Source organism: Panicum virgatum, chromosome 5N (genome assembly GCF_016808335.1).
Source record: "Panicum virgatum strain AP13 chromosome 5N, P.virgatum_v5, whole genome shotgun sequence".
In the NCBI taxonomy this organism is placed as follows: Eukaryota; Viridiplantae; Streptophyta; class Magnoliopsida; order Poales; family Poaceae; genus Panicum; species Panicum virgatum.
Genome location: NC_053149.1, coordinates 48,779,818 through 48,796,993, shown reverse-complemented (window position 1 = coordinate 48,796,993; position 17,176 = coordinate 48,779,818). Strand labels below are relative to the sequence as shown.

General features: G+C 49.2%; 1 protein-coding gene across 1 annotated transcript; it reads left to right on the top strand.

Moving 5' to 3' along the window:
- Positions 1 to 14,252: 14,252 nt before the first annotated feature.
- On the top strand, positions 14,253 to 16,830 carry LOC120672107 (indole-3-pyruvate monooxygenase YUCCA1-like). The gene is made up of 4 exons (XM_039952403.1): positions 14,253 to 14,997; positions 15,315 to 15,563; positions 15,861 to 15,983; positions 16,566 to 16,830. The coding sequence occupies exons 1-4, from the start codon at positions 14,365 to 14,367 to the stop codon at positions 16,782 to 16,784; spliced, it is 1,224 nt and encodes a 407-aa protein (XP_039808337.1). The 5' UTR covers positions 14,253 to 14,364; the 3' UTR covers positions 16,785 to 16,830.
- The last annotated feature ends 346 nt before the right edge of the window (positions 16,831 to 17,176 follow it).

Below are 17,176 nucleotides of genomic sequence, written 5' to 3'. Positions count from 1 at the left end.
ACAAAAAATTTTGTATTTTGTGTTTTTGGATTTAGGCCGTGTTTGGTTCCCAAATTCCAAATTCCAAAAAAATTTTCCGGCACCTGCATGGAGACTTAAATCTAGACGAAATAAAAAAAACATTGCGACTGCTGTCTGTAAATGGCGAGACGAATCTAATGAATCTAATTAGGCTGTAATTAGATGCTAAATTGCTACAGTAATACTACAGTAAATAACCTCTAATGACAGATTAATTAAATTCATTAGATTCGTCTCGTGATTTACAAACGAGTTCTGTAATTATTTTTATGATTAGTCTATATTTAGTACTTCAAATATAGAAAGATACTTTTTCAAAATTTTTACAGCCTGCAACCCAACACAGCCTTAAACACGGCCTTACTCTGATAACTGATGTCGTCGTTGGCACGCACAGTGCCCGACAAACTGATCAGATTCTTCAAATCTTGATCGGATGGCCTCTGCGCCTGCGCCGAGCTGCGCGGCATGGCGTGCAGCACTGTGCAGGCCATGCATGCAGCGAATCCTCGTCCGGATCAGAGTAGCAACATTGTCACCAGGCTAAGCAATAAATGTTCCCATCAAAGCCCCGACTGTAGCTTGTAGGTGACCGGCGGGCCACGGCCAGGGCCAGCCGCCCGGACGCATGCATGCAAGCAAATTGATGCCCGCCTGCTGGCTCGACCTCGATGGCCGGTCAGCCCGTCATTTTGAACTCCATCATCAGACTCCGAGTTGACTTGTACCCGTCGTCAATCAACGTATTCGCAGATTGCTCTCACTGCTCGACCAACCCAGCTAGTGCCCCGTTTAGTTCGTAAAAAGTTGATGAAAAGTTATTATAGCATGTTTCATTGTTACTTAATAAATAATGTTTAATTATAAACTAATTAGTCTTAAAAAATTCATCTCATGCTAATTAGTTAGACGATATAATTAGTTATTTTTTTAATTATATTTAATACTTTATGCATATGTCGAAAAATTCGATGTGAGTACGAAAATTTTTGGAACTAAACGAGGCCTAGGGTAGCCATTGATGCCCGGCTCACTTCTGCTAGCTGCGTGCTGTATGCCTAGAACCTCGCAACAGTTAGGAGTAAGCTCAAGGCTCACCGTCCATCTGGAACTTTGCACCGCTGGCTGCCCGTTCCATTTACTCCCCTCTCTGACCACCCTGATTTCTCGTCTAGAACGCCGCGCGATTGACTTGATCGATGGAGCCTTTGATTTTGTTTCGAGTAGCCAAAATTCCAAGGTTTTCTCAGAGAATAATTACTCTGCTGGTCAGATAAAAATCTATTTAGAAGCCTTGTTGTTCATTTTCTTAAACATTTTATCAGTCAAACAGTGGTAAAACATTTTATATAGTAGTACCTAGTTATGCAATAAATAGTTTTAATTTTACTCTTTATGCGTCTGCAATCCAATAGGATGCATGGGTAAATAAAATATTTTCCAAATTAAACACTTGTGATGTTCAGCTCCTAAATACTTAAATGCCACTAAATTAATTCGTTTGCATTGACCAAATACTCTTTTTTTAGTAATAATAAATTGTTGCGGAATTTAGAAAGGAAAGAGACAAGGGCAAAGAGAACCTTTTGCATAAATCTTTTTTTATTGTGGAGTATAATATTAGCATAAGGATGACCAAAAATGAAAGTTGATGGACTATATTGACCAATAAGCTGAGGGATCAACTTGATCCTTCGATCAAAGTGAGGAACCAAAACATCTATTTCACCAAAAAAAACTTGAATGTTATACAGGCGCCAGATACATAGGATGATGATGATGATGATGACGACAATTGGGGAGGTTGGCATCAAGCAGTAGGGAGATACTTGTGGGGAGGGTGGGGCAATCGGCTCGGCGTGAGTGAGATGGGATCATGATATTAGTTGGATCGGGATGGAGCAATTCTGGAACATTCAATTAACCTTGGATGGTTACCAAAAATAATTGATTTTGGAGTTACAAAATAGTGATGTTTTTTTTACATTTATTAGGTCTTTAATTAGAATTAACTCCAATTTCTACTGAACATCTTGATAGACGATAGCAAAAATTGTATGATTACCGTATCTAACTTATTCGAACACATCAGAGAGACAATCCGACATATCTTATGATTAATGATATCACCTCAGACGCATCGCTATCGGTGTGCACATCACTTACCTCTAAAGGATAATAAAGCAAAAAATATGAGCACCTGTGCGCGAGTCAGAAGGAGCACAAATCTATTGAGCTATACGCTTCACATGTACAGAAAAAGAAAGCAACTGATGATCAGAGAGCTTTGCTATGTTGACCTATGCATGCATTCCCAACGTCACTCTTAGCCTCGATAACTCCATGTTTGTTGCTTCCTAGTTTCTACCATCTGTTCTATCTTTGCTCCAAGTACCTTTTTGTGAAAACGAACAAAACTCCTCCATCTTTGTGTTTCAACACAACAAGAACACAACATCCATCTTTGGACCATTTATCCACTCACCATATGGAGTACCACTTGAAATACAGGCTGCTAGGGGGTATAGGATGCTCCCACTCTCCCACACCACGTACGCAAACCACCCCTACATTTGAATCACGCAACCCACTAACAAAGTAACAATGACCTTGGCACGCGCGCGCGCGCCCGAGAGTGACAAGTGCTATTCCAAATTTGCAACCGCAGACGACGAAGGACCTAGTAACACCCACCCACCTACACAGCAATGACTAGCTAGCGTCACAACTGGAGACCACAAGTTCGCCGTGTGCCGAGGCACACGGCGAAGACACGTAGCCACACGGCAAAAACTTCGCCGACGGTGGCCGACGGCAAAGTGCGGACGGCAGCCACGGGGACGGCAAAGATCTTGTTTGCCTTGTGCCAAAAGTCGGGCACACGGCAAACCTTTTCGCCGTGTGTATATATAGGCTCACGGCGAAAAAAACGTGCAGACGCCGTCACAGCCAGCTGACGGCATCGGCGGCTGTTTGCCGTGTGCCCGGACGGCAGGCACACGGCAAAGCCCCCAGATTCGCCGTGTGCCCGGACGGCAGGCACACGGCAAAGCTCCCAGATTAGTCGTGTGGACGGACGGCAGGCACACGACGAACTATAGTCAGTTCGCCGTGTGCACCGCCTAGGCACACGGCGAACTTGGTGTCCAGGGCTGGCCATATGGTCACTTTGCCGTGTGCCTAGTCCCTAGCACACGGCAAAGTGACCAAACAAATCCTTTTTTTTGTTTTTCATGTATAAAGGACCCCATATCACAACATATATATCACAGGCATTACATATCACAACAAACATCACAGGCACTATATATCACAATATATATATATCACAACTAGCCACAAATAACTTCGAACACATCCAGAAGTCCAATGCAAAGTCCTGCAAGTTCACAACATATCCAGAAGTTCACAAGTCCATAAATATTGAAATAAACTAGTTTATGGTTGCGGTGGGCTGCCGAACTGAGGTGGGAACAACTGCTGTGGGTGCGTTTGTGAGATGCCCGGCAACAAGTCTGGCGTATTCGATGCCGCCGATAGATTCTGCAAAAAATGTAAGACAGTAAATTGCAGGTGAGACAAAAACCAAGTTCTCAAGTTATAATATAGACAAGTCTAAATATGTAGGTCCCCTAAATCGTAAAGTGAGTAATATAAGTCACAATCTCTAATTCTAAAGTTCTCTAAGTATCTAATACTTTAAAAGAAACTAAAGGGTTTTCAAGATACTCACCGGAGGAGTAGTAGGAGCAGGAACCACAGGGAAGTCTGGGAAGGGATTACCCATTTGGACAGAAAGACTTTAAATGTAGTTGTACATCTGGGCCATCTCGGCCGCCTGCTTCTGCTCGTTCTCTTGTCGTAATCTCCTCTCTTCGGCCAACGCCGCCTCGTACGCCGCCTTTTGCGCTAGCATTTGGTTCTACAATATTTAATGACAATGTTACAATGCAAATCAAATATATGTACAAAACGAACGAACTATGAATAAATAAGAAATAACCTGAATTTCCTGCACTTGGAGCTGCGACGCGGACAGCCGTGCTCCTCGCTCGAATCTGGGAGAGGGTGGGAGTGCTGGCCGTGTCTACAAGGCCATCGCCAATGTAGTAGCGCCCATGTTTCTTGCCTCCTCCCACTCTCATAATGACTTCTCCATCAAGGGGCTGGGTCCTTGGATCCCAGTCTGGCCCATGGACCTGTCTTCCCATCTCTGTGTACGCCTGGATATGACTGTGGACGGACGGGTTGTTGTACGCCGAGGGCGGGTCGTCAGGGTTGTAGGTGACGTTGGATGTCGCCTTGCCCTTGCGGGCTAGAGCCCATCCCACGAACGGGTTGCACTCCTGGCCTTCATGTGAGGACGACTGTGAAAAAGGAAGAAGTTGATTACAAATTATGCTGAATTGAAAGTTAGATTAGAGAAATGAGTCTGTGTAGTGTGTACCCATCTAGCCATGTACTCGTCGTTGTTGAGGCTGCCTTGATGGTGCGCTGGACCTAGCATCAGCAATCGTCGCTGCCGGCCAGCGTCGTGCAAAGCCTGCCACTCGGGATCGAACCACTTGTCCACTATGTGCTCCCAGCACACGGTGTCATTACGACACCACCACGCAGGAACCTACACGTGATCAAATGCATGACATGTAAGAAGAGAGACATTTAACGATGTTTTTCATCTTACAATAAATTTGAACTTACTTGTAAATATTGCTCTCGGGTCAGCTTCAAATCCCTCGCCTCAGTCTTCCCGATCTTCTGCTTTAGGAAATGTGCACAATAGTTGATGACGCACTAGACTTGTGCCTCATAATGCATGTCCTTCACGAGTTTAACGCATCGATTGTGAGCCACAATCACCGCCCACTCCTCGTATCCCTCGTCACACCTGTAAAAATCCTGCATATAAAGACGATGGATCATGTCATTATTAACAAAATGGTCAATGAATGTGATGTATTGACCATTTTTTGCTGGGGAAAACTTACCCAGAGCTCGGCCTTTACCCGCTCCGCCTTGTTCTCAAAGGCTCTGCCGCTCCGATCCAACTGATCATTGTTGGCGGCGATGTAGTGGTCCCACGTCCAGGCCGGCTCGTACCGTCCTTGATAGTGGACCAGGCCTGGGAAGTGATCCCTCCACAAAAGACCCAGGATGCCATTGACCTTGCGTTTGTGAGCACCGCCACCGAGGACAGTCCAACTCCTGCAAAAGTGATTAAGAGAAAATATTAGTTTGTACCGTGATTTTCGAGTTAGGAATTAAAAAGTAGTAATAACATGTCAAATTACTTACATATCCCCGCTCAGTTGAATCAGCGGGCGCAAGGCAACAGGTATCGGCCTATCTGGGAGTCGCGAAGGACCTCGCAACCAGACAGCCGACGTAGAGGTATCCTCGGCCGTGTCCTCCTCAGATGACTCCCCCTCCTCCTCCTGCGTGTCCGCCTGCCACTCCTCCTCCTCCTCCTCCCGCTCCTGCTCCTGGTCCTGGGCAGGCTCCTCCTCCTCCTGAGACGGCGGTAGAGGCGAAGGCTCTCAATGCCTCCTGCCTCCACCCTTCCCTCGACCCCTCTTGGGTCCACCCTTCCCTTGACCCTTGCCTCGCCCCAACCCGGAACTCCTATCGGAGCCCTCACCAGCATCCGAGTGTGGCATCATTCTTCTGTACAGTGAGGCGACCGATCGTTGAAGTCCGCCGCCCGGCATCTTTCTTCAATCACCTGCAATTAAAAATAGTAAACCAATCAGCACATATATACAAAACGATCTGTAGCGAAAATGGCCTCTCATGCCATATTTCAATATAATGTTTTGGTGATTGATATAGACAACACAACACTTGGACTAATATGATTGTTAAGATAACCATTCTCAGGCTTTTAGGTTCAAGTGATGACAAAAAGAAGATAGGCATAGCTAGGCCCGAAGGGCCGCCCCTACGGGGGTTCCGCTACCCGGTTATCGGACGGGGTCGAGGGGGAGCCGCCCCTCGCGGGTCTCAGGGCAGTGCCCTGAAACCACTTCGGTCCAAAGGATTCGAAGATTGAAGAAACCGTGAAGAAACCAAGTCAAAACAATCAAAACAGAGATATTTTAGTATCACCAGTTGAACCGACGCTAAAAAAATTACATACGTCGGTGCATTGACTTGGAGCACGTCTGGAAATTTTGGTAACACCGGTTGAACCGACGCCAGGAAAGTTGAATACGTTGGTGCAATGAACTCAGCAGCTGAGGCAAAATCTATACACCGGATGAACTGACGCTAGATATTGGTGAACGTCGGTGCAGTTGTCCAGAGAGTTAGTTTTTCAGCAACTACACTCACCGGTTAAACCGACGCTGCATCGGTTGATTACGTCGGTCGATTGAGGTAGCCGTTGAAGTATAACGGCTAGTTGGAAAATGCACTCACCGGTTAAACCGGTGATGACAAAAACGGGAGCATCGGTTTAATCGGTGATAGCGCTTTTTGTCAGCCTTTTTTCCAACGGCTAGTTTGGGGTGTGTGGGCTATATATATGCCACCCCACGACTCATTTGAGAGTGCTGGAGACCAAGGAAGTATACAAGAGTTCAAGATCATCTCCAACCACCATAGAGCTTCATTGTACATCATATAGGCTTAAGCACACTTGTGAGAGTGCTTAGTGCTTGTTTAGGCTTAGTTCTTGAGAGAACTAGCTTGAGTGAAAGCCTTGCTGCGGCAAACATCTTGTGATCCGTCGTGTGACCCTCCGACTTGGTGTGGAGAGGCAACGACACTTTGTGCGGGGGAAGAGGAGACCCCCTCCTTGGTGGAGAAGCTCCGTAGTGGATTTCGGCCGGGTGACCGAGAGAGACGGTGGCGGTGCACGAGACTCGGTGTCTTGTGGGCACTTACCTTTGCTTGCCGGCAGCGTCTTGGTGGTGTAGTGCAAGACGGTGATCGGAAGAGCCTCGGTGTCCCGTGGACGTAGGCTTTTGTGCCGAACCACGTTACATCACCGTGTCCTCTCGGGAGTTTGCATATTCTCTCCCATACCTCTTTACTTACCATATTACGTTTCCGCATTTACTCTATCTTGTGTACCTTTACTTTCCTAGTTTGTTTGTTTATGATTGGCTATAGGTTGCAAGTATTTTGGGGTAAGTAGAGAATAGCAAATATAAACCTTAGTCATAACTAGCATATATAGGACGTGTTAGGTTTATCTTATGCAAGTAGTTTGAGCCCTAGGTTAAAAAGCGATTAGCGACCCTATTCACCCCCTCCCCCTCTAGGGTCGGACACCCCGGTGATCCTTACACGATCTTATAAAGAGAAAGAAAATAAATGCGACATTAATAAACCAATTAGTACGGATCATACATGTATTAGAAATAATCATCTTCATCGGGATTAGCTGGATCATATGTCTCATCATCACTATCACGCAAGTCGAGAAGTTCAAGCCGTGCTCTAACGGTGGAATTTCATCATCATTGTCATTGCCTAATTGTAATCGCTCAAGTAATTCTAGGTCCTTCGCATTACGAACCTCCTCACCAACGTCCTCGTCATCAACCATTTCATCATCGTGTACTTCCATTTCGATCACTCCGGTTAAGTCTATCTCAAATTGTCCTTCAAGCCCATCTTCTTGAAAGAATTCCCCATCATATGTGTTTGGGTCTATGTTGTAATCCTCATTATTTGGAATAGGTACTTTATCGTGTGGTGATACCTTGTACACAACGTCCCAACCCACAAGGCGATCGTCAGTTTTGCACGGATATGAGAGATAATAAACTTGCGTGGCTTGTTGAGCCACAATATACACATCGTCTCCTGGATACACTGATGACTGGCGAATTTCGACTAGGCCGAGATGAGGGGTCTGTCGCACTTCGTCAGGATCAAACCAATGTCATTTGAATATGACAGGCTTAAGTGGTTTGCAACCATGAAATGTGAGTTCATAGATTTCTTCAATTATGCCATAATACTCGACCCCATCAAGGGCTGTCGTACAAACTCGGGAATTTGTTGTTCTTCGATTGGGCTGACTCTGCTCGTGGCTTCTTATGTGAAAGTGATATCCATTAATGTCATAACTGGAATATGACAAGACCCTATAGGCACAACCGTTGGCAACCTGTCTCAACTCGGGACACATAGACGCGTCATTTTGGGCCTGCAGGTAGAAGCATGATGATTTGTCATACTATTCGCACGGACAAGAAACTTCAAATGTCTAACAAGCATGATGGTTTGTTATACCTTGTGCTTGAACCAAGAAATGAAATCGGGGGCTCTTTGTCCCGCACCGGATTTAAGAAGGATGTCAACTTCCTGCGGGGTTGGATCTCTTCGGCGACGCCAGAATTGTTGAGTAAATTCCCTATATAAACGAGAGGTAAAGGGGGTTGGATGCAGAATAGTTAATACTAGAGGAAATAGTTTGTTGAGAACTTACTGTATGTACGGCTCGACTTCCACTAGATTCGTCAACACATACATCATGATAGTGCGCAACTCTTCATTGAGCAAGGCCTTAGGAGTCGCACCACTTGCACTTCCAAGTTGCCCTTTGAATAGGCTGAGGTTCGTTTCATTTTCGGCTTCATTGTAACGAGTGAGTGGATTGTGCACGCTTGGAAGGGTTTCACTATAGTATTTTGTTGTGTAGTTGGAGACCTCATACAGAATCTATGCTTCTGTAATGGAAGCTTCTATTTTGCATTTATTTTTGCATTTGGTTCAAAAGATTTTTTGTTGTCTCTCAATCGAGTAGCACCAACATCCCTGAACAGGCCCCCCCATCCGTGCCTCATACGGGAGCTGCAAAATCATATGCTGCATCGGATTGAAGAAGCCAGGTGGAAAGATTTTCTCCAACTTACAAAGCAACACAGGGGCCAATTTTTCCATTTGTTCAACTATAGCCCGAGACAACTCCTTAGCACATAGTTGGCGGAAGAAATTGCTTAACTCCGCCAGCACTTGCCAGACATGGTCAGGGAGATAGCCTCGAACCATCACTGGAAGAAACCGCTCAATCCATATGTTGTAGTCATGACTCTTCAGCCCATTGATTCGCATAGTAGATAAGTTCACCCCTCTCCTTAGATTCGCTGCATACCCATCGGGGAACATTAAAGTCTGGAACCATTCTAGTACTTCTTTCCTTTGGTGCTTCTTTAGGACGAATTCAGCTGCAGGCTTTTTCCATTTCTTACCATCTTTGGGTGGCGGAATATTCAGTTTTGGTCTATCGCATAAACTAGCTTGATCCACTCGGGCCTTAACATTGTCCTTTGTTTTATCAAGAATGTCCATGATTGTACCCCAGAGTGCCTCAGCAATATTTTTTTCCGAGTGCATCATATCAATGTTATGAGGAAGAAGAAAATCATCCATGTAGGGGAGCCTCCACAAGCCCGACTTCTGAGTCCAGGCATGTTCTTCGCCATGACCCACAAAACCACCACCTTCTTTAACCCTCAGCGATTATAACCACTCACGAACCGCGACACTTGACATCATCTGTGGTGGAGGTTCATCAACCACGACACCTTTCGTAAAGTTCTTGATGTCATGTCGGAATGGAGGGTCAATAGGGAGGAATTGTCGGTGCTTGTCGAACGAAAAATACTTGCCACCCTTCGCCAACCAGATGAACCTCATAGCTGCCTTGCATACTGGGCAAGGGAACTTCCCGTGCACACACCAGCCGCAGAATATCGCATACGCTGGCAAGTCATGCAGGGAGTACATGTACCACACTCACATTTTGAAGTTTGTCTTTGTAGCTCGGTCATATGTCCATACACCTTCCTCCCAAGCATGGAGCAAATCATCAATAAGAGGCTCCATATACACACTCATATTATCCCCCGGATATCCAGGAATTATCAATGACAAGAATATGTTCTGCCATTGAAAGATAACTCTAGGGGGGAGGTTGAGGGGGATAACAAACACGGGCCAACAACTGTACGGGGCAGCCGTCATTCCATAAGGATTGAATCTATCTGTTGCCAACGCAACACGTACATTTCGCGCCTCCAGAGCTTTCATTGTGTGACGCCTGTCAAAATGTTTCCATGCTTCACCATCGGATGGATGTATCATCTTCTCAGGACGGTAGCGTTTGCCGTTTTTGTGCCATCTCATCTGTTGTGCTGAATCCTCGGTCATGAACAGACGTTGGATTCTCGGTATGAATGGAAGGTACCGTACGATTTTCACGGGGATTTTGAGCTTTTTCTTTTGACCATCACCAGAATCTACCTCCAGCCACCGAGATGATTTACATTTTGTACAGTAATTTGCGTCTGCATGTTCTTTCCTAAACAATATGCAACCCTTCGGACAAGCATGTATCTTCTCATATGGCATCTTAAGACTACGAAGAAGTTTTTGTGCCTCGTACATGCTCTTTGGAAGAATGTGTCCTTCCGGAAGCAGACTACCAAAAACCGTCAACATTTTGTCGAAGCCATCTCGACTAATGCCACACTTAGACTTTAGGGCCAGTACGCATGCAATAGCATCGAACTGAGAAACATTGGTATGCTGGTGAAGTGGTTTCTGTGCCACAGACAACATGTCATAATACTGCTTTGCCGTAGGCTCTGGTGGTTCCTCTCTAGTTCCTTCTTTGAAGTGTGCTTCATGAAAGTCTGCTAACATGTCTGCGCAACCGGCATCAGCATCATAATCATCGATGCGTTGTCTGACTACCTCTTCTCTCGCACGATGGGCTTCACCATGGCAGATCCACCGGGTATAGTTTTCCACAAATCCATTTGTGATAATATGTTTACCCATAGTGAGTTGTGATTGATGTATCCTATTTTGACACTTGGTGCATGGACATGGCATTCTACTATGTCCTCTACCAAATGCCTTTTCCAAAAAGTCATTGACCTTTAGAGCAAACTCAATATACTCTTGTTCGCTCTGCCAGCCCTTGTACATCCACTCACGGTCATCCATCCTTTAACATACGAGCGAGAAATTTAAAAATCGATTTCATATACACAATATCTAACAAACTCTAATAGGTGAAGATAGGTCCTAATCCCACCCGAGAATGCGTAGATATGGTTGGTTTCCATGATCCACTCCTAGCCGAGACAGAATTTCGGCAGCACCTCCGCGCTGCTCTCCAAATACACATCCTGTCAAGGAGATTGTGTATCCGGAGAACAACAGGGAGGTGATGCCAAAACTCTGGCACGGATCGGAGTTGACCATGAAAACTAACCATATCTACGCACCCTTGGGCTGTCCAAATGACGTGGATAATTCGAAACACATACGGTTCCATATATGCAAAGAGCTGCATATTTCGAACCGTATCTCTTTCGAACGGAAGACGCCTAGGTTATGTGAAGCACAAACAAGATAAGTAAATGAAAGTCTGTGATGACTCACCTAACTGTCCTGCAAAGTGACGAGTCAAGAACGGTGCCACAACCTCTCCTAAAAAAACAACTACATAGTATCAATAATTGAACATTTCAGTTTCAAATTCTAAACAAATATAACAACACAGTGGTCGACAACCAACAAACATGTCTCAGATATGTTCCCTTTCATTTGACCTTGAACTTGAAGCATAAGAAACCTAAAATAAATTCATGACCGCCATTAAACCATGTGACACATCCAGCCCCATCTTAACATCATCGCACCCGAGTTGTTGTTTGGGCATGGATATGTCACATGGTTTCATGACAATTATAGAACAGAAATAACACACTTCGACTAACACTCATGCTCAAGCTCATGGTCAATATATATAGCATATATCATCAAAGGCAATACAATTTTCTATCCCAAATACTCTCCAGCGGTGGCGAGAGCGGCAAAGTGAGATACAACTATCTACCAACAAACTAACTAAAAGCACTACCAAAATACAGGATGCGAAATTTTTGTTCAAGTCCTCACCAAGGAGCTTAACAGCGAGTGACTTTCTTCTTCTCCCGCAACGGCGAGCGGCGAGAACCTCCGATCTTCTCCTCTTCACGGCCGGCTCCTCTTCCTTCTTCTCCACACGGCCGCCGCCTCCTCTTCCTGCTCTTCTCCCCACGGCCGCCTCCTCTGCTCTTCTATGTTCGGCCGGCTCCTCTTCCTCCTCCTCTCCTCCTCTTCCTCTTCCTCTTCCTCTTCCTCCTCTCCTGCTCCTCCTCCTGGGCCCGCCGGCAGGGGCGTGTGCCGTGCGCCTCCTCCTACTGGGCCCGTGGCCGGCGGGGGCGTCGGGCGGCCGGGGGTGCGTGCAGCCGGGCCCGGGGCGGGGCGTGTGCGGCCGGGGCGTCAGGCGGAGCTCGGCCGGCATGGGCGCGTGTGGCCGCCGGGGGCGTCGGGCGGCCGGGGGCGCGTGCGGCCGGGGCGGAGCTCGGCCGGCAGGGGCGTCGGGCGGCCGGGGCGTCGGGCCGAGCTCGGCCGGCGGGGGTGCGTGCGGCCGGGGCAGGGGTGGGGCGCTTGCGGCGGGGTGAGCTCGGTCTGTGGGGGCGTCGGGCGGAGCTCGGTCCGGGGCGGGGGCGTCGGGCGGAGCTCGGCCAGCGAGGGCGCGTGCGGCCGTCGGGCGTCGCGCGGCCGGGGGCGGGGTGCGTGCGGCCGGCGGCGTCGGGCGGTGGCGTGTGAGCTCGAGGGTGAGCTGAGTGAGAGAGAGAGTGAGAGAGTGAGCGGGCCAGCACAGTCGAAACGACTAAGTGTCCGCTCGTTCGCCGTGTGTCAGATCTAGGACACACGTCAAACACGGGGGCACACGGCAAAACTAGTGTTCGCCGTGTGTCTTGGATCTGGGTCCACGACAAAATTTTTTTTATTTTCAATTTTAAATCAGTCTATGGAAAAAATACGGCAAAAAAGCACTTTGCCGTGTGCCAGGGGTATGGCACACGGCAAACCTTCTTTCTTTTCATTCAAATTTGGAAACATGTTTCACTAAGTTTAACGAAATGTATGTTGCAAAGGATTATCAAATTAACTAAACATATCACTAGAAGTCCTTATTTCAAAATTTTGTATGTTTCTATGCGTGTATATCTCAATTTGAATATTCCGACTTTAATTCTAAGGGTACTAAAAAATTCAAAAAATGGCAAACAAATTCAGAAATTTACCATGATTGAACATGAACTACTTTTATGTGGTGTATTACCCATAAATAAAGTTTAGAACTCAAATTAATACTTGCAAATCATTACGCATACACACAAAACTTAAATCTTTAAAAATATATGGATCTTTTCCGGAGAAACAACAGTTTGTAAGCAACATTTGTGAAAAAAGTGAATAATCCAACCATATTTTTACCAGAGACTCTATATATGATGACATGAGATTGTGACAAATTTATAATTTTTAGTTCACATTTCGAATTTATATAATTTATAAATATTTATCCATAATATTTCTATTCAAGAAATAGTTCAGTGGTTCGTGCTGTTTACTTTTATTTTGCCGTGTGCAATAGGGCCAGCACACGGCAAAACCTAATGTTTGCCGTGTGCCTATCTCTAGCACACGGCAAACACTAACCTTTATCGTGTGCCTAACTGCAGCACACGACAAAGGACACGCCGTCCACAAGCCGTTATTGAAGCGTCAACGGGTCCATGACGTCGCCGTGTGCTGCCCCGAGGCCCACGGCAAAGAGTAAGGTTCGCCGTGTGCAAACCTATGGCTCACGGCGAAGTTTGACGGCGTTGAGCCGCAACCCACGGCCGTTAACGTGGACGGCCGGCCGGCGCACGTGGAGCCCGCTTCGCCGTGTGTCGTGGTTGGTGCACACGGCGAACTTAATCTTCGCCGTGTGCCAGTCCGGGAGCACACGGCGAACTTAATCTTCGCCGTGTGTTTTTGTTTCGCTGGGTGTTTCGTTTTCTACGCACAACAAATCTTTAGGCACACGGCAAACTCGTAGTTTCCGGTAGTGCGTGTGGAGGACCATGCCTCACCACGAGGCACGAGCAATGGAGCGTACACTCACATTTCGTTTTCCAAGCGGAAAACCCCATGAACTCGCGTCACACGGCTCCATCCCACTACCATGTAAAAGTAGTAGGAGTATTGGCAAAACATGCTAGTCCTACTCCTGCAACTATACATACTATCTACTAGTGCAGTGCATGCCACTACTAGCTAAGAGCTAGCCCTTAAGTCTGCAGCCGGGCCGGGCGATGAAGCCGTAGTACGTGCTCCTCTACCCGGACGGCCAGACCCCGGCCCTATAAAAACCCCTTTAAAACCCCTCCCACAGTAAAACCCCAAGCACTCCCACACGGTAAAAAAAAGAGAGCCGCAGCCACCCACACGCGCACCCATCCGGCCGGCGCCCGGCCAGCTGCAGGCTCCAAGGCGATGGACGACGGCGAGGCGTCGCAGGGACGCCGCGCGGCGTGGGTCCCCGGCGCCATCATCGTCGGCGCGGGCCCGTCGGGGCTGGCCGCAGCCGCGTGCCTGGCGGCGCGCGACGTCCCGGCCACGGTGCTGGAGATGGCCGACTCGCTGGCGTCCACGTGGCGCCACCGCACCTACGACCGGCTCACGCTCCACCTCCCCAAGCGCTTCTGCGAGCTGCCGCTGCTCCCGTTCCCGGAGGGCTACCCGGAGTACCCGTCCAAGGACCAGTTCGTGGCGTACATGGAGGGCTACGCCGCGGCGGCGGGCGTCGCGCCGCGGTTCGGCGCGCGCGTCGAGGAGGCCGCCTTCGACCCGGCCGCCGGCGCGTGGGCGGTGCGCCTGGCGGGCGGGGAGCTGCTCCTGGCGCGGTGGCTCGTGGTGGCCACGGGGGAGAACGCGGTGCCGCGCAGGCCCGAGTTCCCCGGCGCGCGGCTGTTCGAGGGCCCCGTCGTGCACACCTGCGACTACAAGTCCGGGGAGGCGTTCTCGGGGAAGAAGGTGCTGGTGGTGGGGTGTGGCAACTCCGGCATGGAGGTCAGCCTGGATTTGTGCCGGCATGGCGCCAAGCCCTCCCTGGTGGTGCGCAACACGGTAACCAACTAATAACGATCCCCAGCAGCCTTTAGATTGCTTTGGGCAGCGAAAGTACAACAAGCGCTGCTGCCATCCTGCTTGAGCCTACTTTCCCCCTTGGATTGGATGATTGTCTTTGTGCGCGCCGCACTTTGCTTTTGCTGCGATCTTTTTCGGGACATGCTTCAATGTGCATGGTCATATTTGGCCACGCTAAGCATAATTAGACCGACTCTATTTACTTGTCGTACGGTGTTGGGGGACGGACGCCTCTGTCCTGTCCCAAGTCACTCATTCATTCTCAGCACCAACGGTTTCTTCTTGGTTTCGTCCAGGTCCATGTGCTTCCCAGGGAGATGTTCGGCCTCTCGACGTTCGGCATCGCCATGGCGCTGCTGAGGCTGTTCTCCGTCCCGGCCGTCGACCGGATCCTCCTGGCGGCGGCGCGGCTGGCGCTGGGCGACACGGGCAGGCTCGGCCTGAGGCGGCCCAAGACGGGGCCCATGGAGCTGAAGAACCTCACCGGCAGGACCCCGGTGCTGGACGTCGGGACGTTAGGCCACATCAAAACCGGCAAAATTAAGGTTAGCGGCCGCCCTGCCTTCACTTTCACCAAAGGAGAAACCAATCACGCACGACCGGTCAAACCGTGGGGATTTGGGCCCCGGGCCGGCCGGCCGGTCTGGGCCAGCGGCCGGATTTATGGCTCGCCTGAATCTCTGGTTGCGTTGCGTTGGTTTCCCTCCCCTGAGAAGCGAGGAGCGGGCTCCGTCTGCCGTCTGCGTGTGTTTTAACCTTTCGTCCCCTGCAAACCTACCCACAGTCCCACACTGCTGAGCTTGAGCTTCAGGGTTGCTGATGATGCGAAACATGATCGCCAGGTAGTGGGAGCAGTGAAGGAGGTGACCCAGCGCGGGATCAGGTTCGCGGACGGCAAGGAGGAGCAGTTCGACGCAATAATACTGGCCACGGGGTACAGGAGCAACGTGCCCTCCTGGCTCAAGGTAAAATTCGCCACTCCTCCTTCCTAGTACTGTACTGCAAAAGATGAAAAGGACTCGCTTGTTTGTTGGTCTCTCTGGGGCCGGGGCCTGCCGCGGCGCGCGCGCATCATGGCGTCACCCCTGTTCGGCCATCCTGCCCCCGTTGCCCTTCTCGTGTATGCCGGGCGCGCAGGCGCAGCTCCTGCCCCGCGCGCTCCTTTCTCCCGAAGTGTCACCCGCGCCCAAGTGATCGAGTCAGTGAGTCACCCTGCCCGGGGCATGGGCGCGGGCACAGGAGCAGGCCCGGTCCCGGGACCCCCGGCCAACGCTCTGGCTAGCGGCCCCGGGTGTGCAAGCAATGCATACGGACTCGAGAGTTTGGATAGGCACTCTGCATACGTGTACTTGTCCATAGCTCAATCAAGGTGAACGATCGATTATTCCCGTAGCTGCTACTCTAGCTATGTGTAGCTAGAGCTTGTGAGAGACGACAAAAGGACCATGCTCCGACTATCAAGTGCGGCATTTGCATCGATCACCGTCTCGATCTTTCATTCTGTATGCTGCTTGAGACCTTTGCTCATGCGCGAGCCTCGTTTGCAGGACGGAGGCGAGGTGTTCACGAGCCAGGGCATGCCCAAGGTCCCCTTCCCCGACGGCTGGAGAGGGAGGAACGGGCTCTACACCGTCGGCTTCTCGCAGCGCGGGCTGCTCGGCGCGTCGTCGGACGCCCTCAACATCGCCAGGGACATACACTGCCAGTGGAAGGACATGAGCAGACCCGCCTGTAATAATGTGCTTCAAAGTGACCAAACTGTTTGACTCCCGGCCGTGTAATTGTATATACAGTACGTACCCCGAGTGGCTATATTAATGTCTTCAGAAGGTACTAGCTAGCAGCACTGTGCGCACACGACAGCATGATTTTTGCTAGCTTTACACGGGATCACAAATCGGCCGTGGTCTCATGTTGATGTTGGAGATGTTACGGACAAGTTGATGCCCTGCTACAGTCTAGCCAGCATCGCAATTCGCAAGCATCAGCAGGTGCAGGGCAGGACGGCCCAAAAGCAAAGCAGACTGTTGTTGCCAGCCCAGCGGGCTGGTCCAACGCAGAACGAGCAGACGCTGGAGGCTGGTGAAGCTGAAGGTTTTGGACTCTGGCGCTAGCTAGCTAGCTTTTTTTTTTTAAATAATGGTTATCTTGGATTGTT